The 7,498-nt window shown below is 32.7% G+C and overlaps 1 protein-coding gene across 1 annotated transcript; it reads right to left on the bottom strand.

The window, feature by feature from the left end:
• Window positions 1-4,878: 4,878 nt before the first annotated feature.
• On the bottom strand, window positions 4,879-6,418 carry LOC111371331 (NAC domain-containing protein 68-like). Its single transcript, XM_022993251.1, has 3 exons — window positions 5,886-6,418; window positions 5,485-5,771; window positions 4,879-5,283 (listed from the first exon to the last, which is right to left on the bottom strand). Exons 1-3 carry the CDS (start codon window positions 6,112-6,114, stop codon window positions 5,104-5,106), a joined length of 696 nt encoding a protein of 231 aa, XP_022849019.1. The 5' UTR covers window positions 6,115-6,418; the 3' UTR covers window positions 4,879-5,103.
• Between the last annotated feature and the right edge of the window lie 1,080 nt (window positions 6,419-7,498).

Below are 7,498 nucleotides of genomic sequence, written 5' to 3'. Positions count from 1 at the left end.
GACAGTGCTAATCAACTTGGCACTAAGGGTAATAATTTGGATGCAAGAAGAAAGAAGCATACTCCAACAAATTTTTAAGCCAGTTTCTGTGTCATAACGAACTTTAGTTTCATAGGCATATTGGGTATGGGAATTGTACTCTCAACCACTAGCCACTTAAATCAACCTTCATTCATAACAAGCTTCTCTCAATAATAATTAAAAAAAAAAAATGACAGCTCATCAGGTCATTTTTGAAGTAAAAATAGCTGGTACTATCTAAAAGCTCGAGTGTGCAATGGATATCTCAAACTTATCCCTCTAATATTTTTTTTACACTTTTAACACGTTATTTTTTCTTAACGAATGGTAAAAAGACAAGATCATATAATGTACAAAAAGTGTTAAAAATTATACTAGTATTTGTGTCTCCTTATTCACTAAAAAGATATGGTGTATCGAGATACTAAAAATATATTGGATAGACAATGAAAAGACAACAAGCTCATCATCAGGGATTTTAACTAAGCCCTTATTTGTCGCTCACTATTTTACATCCTATCACCTTATTTTTTTTTTACAGTATTCATTTTCAATCACACATTTTTCGTTAAAATAACAGTATATGAGAATCAAAAACTTTTCTTTCTTTTAAACCACATATTTTTCTTTAATCTACTATTCCATAATACATTTTTCAAAACTAAAGGGGCTCAAACACACCCCCAAATAAGTTTAGAAATCAAACATGATGTGAGATGCAATTAATGTCACCACATTTCACCTTTCCCTTGTGAATAACCGTTTACACTTGTAAAAATTATCTATTGGATCATCCAATTTTCAATTTGAAACTAATTGTTGCAAGTAAAACTCCTTTGTTAAATTTAATTGTACGCAAATTTTGCTTAAATCATTTTAATTTCACAAGTCAAATATTACATAGGAAATTTTGGTCCATGCTTGTAACCTCATTGGATTTTGGAACCACTTGCACAAGTTTTCGCACAAGCTTGTTGGATTCTAGTATTTTTCCCTAAATCCAGTTTTTGTGTGTGTTATTTCTACTTTTCAAAAGTTTATCCACAAATAAGGCTTAGAAATTATGAAATCAGATTTCCACAGCAAGTTCACCATTTTTTTCCTTTGAGAAATTAACAAGATTCATACTTATGTTAACCTTTGAAATGCATTGAAAATTAGATGTAATCATTATAATATAATTTTTTTTAGACAATCTAAAATAACCTCAAAATGACCAATGCCATCACAAAATTTAGTTGTGATGGGCTTAGGCTTATGGTGGATAAGAATCATCATAAACAATACATAGACAATAAGTTTATTATAACAAAATTATTTTTGTAATAAGTATTGATTTCATCGAGAAATAATCAATGTTTTAAAAACTTGTGTAGGCTCGGCAATTGGAAAAATTGCCCCACTTCGTGCATGAACACAAAAATAGACGGCTAATTAAATCGAAAAAAGCCATCGTCTTTTTTCAAGGTATACTTTTATATATATTAGTCTACCATAATTAAAATAATATTAAGAATATGATAATACTTATTACACCTGAACTTGTAATGTTTGATGCTTGGTTTCAACACTTTGTCACCCCTCGTACCTTAAAAAATAATGCATCATAAATAGAGATATTTACATAATTATTTGATGTAACAAATGACATCTGTCATGATACATTAATTTTAAATTAGCTCATTTATATACCACTTTGACTCTACCACTTCACTGTGGATAATAAGCTCCTTTCATGGAACTTACAACAATCAGTCGCCTTTATATATAAGATCATCATTTTTTATATTTTATTTCTTATCATATCTTTGTTCTCAACTCAATCAACATATAAAATTTCAAAAAAAATAAAAATTCAAATTTTAATAAATTTCAATGATATTAATTTAAATCATTACTTAACTAAGGCAAAAAAGAATACTTTACGTGAAGAGGTTTCAACGATGTAGTCACTTTTTCTAATGGTGGCTAAAAATGTTATGAAAAATATCTATAAACGATTTGATTTACACAAAAAAAAGGGAGATTTGCGTACGTATATACGAATATATAGAAAGGGCGGTAAGGAAAAAAAAAATTATTGGAAAACATCAATGGGACACGACTTCAACAAGAAATACAAATCATACCTGATTTTCCAACTTCTTGAATGGCCATGTTGTAAGTTTGAGATTGCTTCCACATAAGTATGGATTGTGCTAATGGAGGAAGAAAAGGTGGTATGAATTTGGGAGTTTTTAGAAAATAGACTATGCGGGTGAATTAGGGAGAATAGAGGCAAAAGGTGATATTCGTAGAATTAATGTTTTTTTTTTTTTTTTTACAAATAACATAAATATATAGCACAACATTAAGGTTAATATCATAGTAAAAGATGCTTTGTTAAGGGAAAAGCAAATTCCCGCAATAAAAATCTCGTCAAGAAAAGACTAAATTCAATGTTTGACATGAATTAATTTTAGCAAAGTTCTAAAATAAATTTACCATATCACATTATTATTTCATTGAGTTTATTGAAGGCAAAGAGTTAATTCGTTCTATAATATTTTTGTTTATTTTTATCTTTATCTTTAACATCCTCAATTAGAGGGAAGAAAAATCCAGCATGCTTTTGATGATTAAATGAGTTTAGCTTAATGAAATGTTTTATTTCACTTGTTGTACTAACATTTTTTGGCTGATATGATTATTTATTCATACGTAGAACCTAATAATTAAGAAAAATAATTCTCTGATCTGTTTTTGATGATTGCATTGATTTTATCGAGTAACTAAAGATTTTTTTAAGTATGCAAAATTTTTCGTCTAGGCTTAAATTACTTTAACACTTAAAACTAGTCGCTTGTAGTGATGGCAATTTGTCCCGCCCCGCCCCGCCCCGATGTCGCCCCGCCCCGAATGGGGCAAAAAAACCCGCCCCGTGAAGAAAAAGTAAAAAAAAATTAAAAATTAAAAATTAAAAATAATTTTATTTCTAGACAATTCATCCGTTAAAAACTCATTTTAAATTTGTATTTTATTATCTAATAATAACATAATTCAAAACTTTCAAAATGTAAAAAATAATAAATAATAATAAAAAAATTAAACAAGGCAACAAACGTGGCAAAAAGTTACCCCGTCCCCGCCCCGCCCCCCCCCCCCCCCCCCCCCCCCCACGGGGCATTTTCCCACCTCATACTTGCCTTCGTCACCCATTTAAGGTAGGGTTGGACAAGGGGGCGATATTTTGGCCAAATGGGGCGGGGCAGGGTGGGGTGGGGGTGCTCCGCCTTGAACCCGCCCCGTTGCCATCACTAGTCGCTTGTTCAATATCATGTAAAATATATAATCTTATTCACATACTATTTTTGTGTAAAATAGTCTTTATCTCTAGATTTCTACTATTTTAATTAGTGTGGCGTCAATTGTCATTCTCCTGATCAAAGAGCTGGTTATCATCAAGTCAGCAAAGCCTAACTCAAAGTCAAATATGTCCGAATAGCACTTGACTAAGAAGGACTTCAATGAAAAGGAAACTTTGCAAAATGCACTGTCCAATGCATCCAAGAAGGTGCTGTGTGTCACGGAGAGAGTGTCTCTCCGTGACACACACGGAGTTGAGAAATGTAACGTTTAAATTGCATTGTGACAGTAAATTCAAAGAGCAAGATAACTATTCAATATATCTAAAAAATTGTCATACTAATAGAGCCAAAATGAAGGAGATGGACATAGACTTAGTTTTGTCTTTCTTTTTCTGCTCTCCCGAATGTTTTCATTATCATCATGATTCAACCATGCATCCCATTTATTTCAAATTCATTAACTGGTGATGATGTTCTTCTTCTTCCTTCAATTTTTGTAAATAGACTTTTTAGTTTTTTGCTTATAGAGATCACCATCAATTATTTGTAAACTTGTGGTATTAATTTCATCTTTTATTTCTTTCATTACTTTAATTTTTGAGAGGGTTCTATCATTGGTCCTTGTGGACGTAACATAAAAAGAAAATTGAACAGGCCATTGACATTGTTGTTTCCAGTAACAATTTTGTATAATTGCTTATGATGTATCTTTCACATATTAGAAAAATAAGACTCTCAAATCCTTCACATATGGTAAAATCTAAATTTTGAAATCTAACTTGAAAGTAAAAGTTTACACAAATAAGGTTCAAAGCATCTCCCTATTATTTCTCGATAAATAGCTGGTATCAATTTGATTCCCCACTCTTTACAATCAACTTTGTAATGGCTTCCTATGCTACACCATTAAGTCTATGGCTAAGCTTCATAGTGAATACAAATTAAAAGAAATATGTGGGATTAACATAAAGACATAATTTAACAATCAGCACTTGTTTTGACAATTCGGCATAAATATGACATAGTAAACACCTGTAAAAATATGTGAAATGTATGCACATTAATCAACTTTCGAATAGGAATTTGCGAGGCTTTGAGAAATTCGTTTCTAGTGTTTACGAACCACACCAGAATTAGAAGACGAGATCATTGAGTAAGAAACTGATGGCGTCCCTAAAGAGCTGGTATAAATTTACCAGGCTGCGGTTGGTTTCTTTGCCGAATACAAAGAGGTGCAAGCTTGCGTGGAGGATCAAGGAACTAGAACATGGCAGTGCAAAATTGGAAGAAATCTAGAGGTTCCGATCAAAGGCTTGCCAATCTAACTGTAGCAACCCCTCCCTCAATGTGCAGCTTCCCTAATCGAGAAGCGAATTGTACTTGCTGACATTGAAGCTGTATCAATAAAATCCCCGTCACGCACTACCATCGCAACAAAGATGAAAATAAAATCACAACTGAACTCTTTTGGCTTCTTTCTTTTGTTAAATCTACCTATTGGACCAGTTCAAAAGATCAAAGCATTCCATTCACTCCCAAATAAATGAATAATCAGCACACCACTTTTCACAAAGCAAAATGAACAAGTTAGTCCAACCAAGAACAGACAAGCCAAGTTACTCACACACCAATATGAAAATTAGTTCATGCTACAAGCAAATAAAATTTTTGGGACCAAAGGTACAATTTCCCAGTAACAAAAGATAACTAAACCAGTAAAACAAGAACAAAAAATTCATGTGCTTGTCAGTTTCTTCTTTCGCAAGTTGTAGGACGTTCTTGGCGAGCTCAAGTCTCTTTTTCTTCGCGAGCTCCAGTCTCTTTTTCGTAATCCAGTTGATGTGTAGATATCATCGTTCTCATAATAATAGCCTCTCTTATTGTTCCAGATCCTACACAAAACCCAATCCTCCAACTACAAGAAAACATTCCAGAAATTTCAAGAGTAAAAGTAGCAGAAATTAAAATGTGCAAAAATCAGAGTTTAGGCGAATTAAAGTCATCTATTGTAGATTGATTCTCATTACTGGAGAAGCAGAGTAGCCCCTTCTAATTTATTATATCTACAAATAATGTTCTAAAACAGCTAAAACTTATACATTACAATTTATTGTACCTTGGTTCGACCTTCAACACCAACACCGTATTGCGGGGGCAGAGGATCAATCACTCTGAATTCATGCATAATCCAAGAGGTCTTTTCACCGCTACCAGGTTTTCCCTCGTAGAATTGAAAAATCTTATGAAATCCAACAGTTTCCCCATTATATTCCACATTTTTATTATCTCCTTTTACTTGCCAATATCCATCAACTGTAGATACATTTATATTCTCGTTTTGGTATTTTCTATCCCTTAATGTAAACAAGTACCAAATTTCAGTTGAAAGCTTCCCATAATTATCTGGAAATCAAATAAAATAAATTTAAAATGAAAGAAGCACCAGAAAAATATCAAAGACAAACTGCGTTTTAAGATGGAATTATCTATGAAACAAAAATTATAAAAGGATTTCACCTGCAAGTTTCTCTGGGTCGATCTCATATATATTACCCACTTTAGCCAGATTGCGAGGCAGCTTCTCGTTCTTGATTTTTTTTATCAAGAGATCAATAATTTGAGCATCATTCGGATGGAAAACCATAACTTTATCCAATCTCCCAAAGTATTCTTCATCGGTCAGTTTTTCATTCATATAATCCGAAATTCGATGATAATCGATCCTGTTGATGTTTTGGGTGTCCATTGAAAATTTTTAGATTTGGAGATATGGAATTGAAAACTCACGTTTTGTTTTATAGAGAAACCGTAAAGTTCCGCATGTATTGTGGGTGCCCCTAGAGGAAACCCTAAAGTTCCGTGTGGATGCAGTGCTGTAGAATTCCCTACACGGTGCCCCTGGAGGAAAGTGGAAACCCTAAAGTTCCGTGTGGATGTAGTGTGGGTGATTAGGTTTACTTCTGTAGAATTTCCTACACGGTGCCCTGGAGGAAACCCTAAAGTTCCGTGTGCATGTAGTGTTCCCTACAGGAGCAGATTTAGCGTGGGTGAGAAAATGTATAATCTTGGCCCGAATATATGTTTGAGCCCAGCTCTAATCTGAATCTCAACCAAGTCCAATACTCAATTTTCAAAGTCGAATTTTATTAAATATTCCCTGGCTTTCTTCACCTCTGAAGTTGTTCTCTTTATTTCTCGAATTAATGTATGTTTCGATTTTATGATCTATGTATCTATATAAAAAAAAAAAAAAAAGGCATTTGAATGGAATTTTTTTCTTTTTTCTGGTGTTACAGGAAATGTTCTAAACCCTGGCTCGATTATTTCGAGTGAAGATCAGCCAACAGTACTTGATTTCTCGATTTACAGGTGAAATTTTTTTGTTTCATAGTCTATTTCAGTTAGGGTTCTATTAATTTTCATTTTTTCTATAAATATTTGCGTAGAGATCCCACTTTTAACGTAATTTGTGGGTGGTTAAGGGAATAATTTTACTAATATGGGCCAAAGCTATTTTCTTTTTGGAACAAAAGGGTCCGTGACAAAGGCGTAAATTTAGGATTTTTATTTATTTATTTTTTTTCCTGTGGAACATCAGCACGAGATTTAGTTGATTTCAGTAATGAGATTGTGTACCATTTGGGATGTTTTGTAGGTTCGTGTTATTATCATGTACAAATTTTGAACAATTGTACATTTGTACTACATTTTGCATTTGTCAATATTGATTTTTTAGTCACAAGTGGCACTTGGAAGGTCAGACAGCGTTAGTTCCGTTGCTTACGAGTTTTCTTTATCACCAGACCATGTTAGTTCTGTCATTTTTTATTTTTTTTTACTTAATTATGTCCGGACATTTTGATCGAATTTTCTTTGTTCCCTATTTTCGTAGGTTATTTGTGTGCTTTTAGATTGGTGAAGTAATCCAGATATATTTAATCGCCACAGACACGTGTTTGTTGTTTCTTGTTTTAAGGGAAGCTCATCCTGTTATTTTTCTGTAATTTGAGTTTGAGATGCATTTTTCTTTATTAGATTTTTGTTGTTTTAATTTCAATTTGAAAATAACTTATAAGCGGAAGATAAGCTAAAAAAATGTTCAGATTTTTCTCAGATTTTGTTTTCCAAAC

The sequence above is a fragment of the Olea europaea genome, chromosome 22 (assembly GCF_002742605.1).
Source record: "Olea europaea var. sylvestris chromosome 22, O_europaea_v1, whole genome shotgun sequence".
NCBI lineage: Eukaryota > Viridiplantae > Streptophyta > Magnoliopsida > Lamiales > Oleaceae > Olea > Olea europaea.
This window is presented reverse-complemented; position numbering and strand designations above follow the sequence as displayed.

Coding starts and splice junctions, on each gene's coding strand:
- LOC111371331 (XM_022993251.1), bottom strand. CDS start 6,114: ATGGACACCCAAAACATCAACAGGATCGATTATCATCGAATTTCGGAT. Junction 5,772..5,885: donor CGACCCAGAGAAACTTGCAG/GTGAAATCCTTT, acceptor TTTGATTTCCAG/ATAATTATGGGAAGCTTTCA. Junction 5,284..5,484: donor GTGTTGAAGGTCGAACCAAG/GTACAATAAATT, acceptor GTTTTCTTGTAG/TTGGAGGATTGGGTTTTGTG.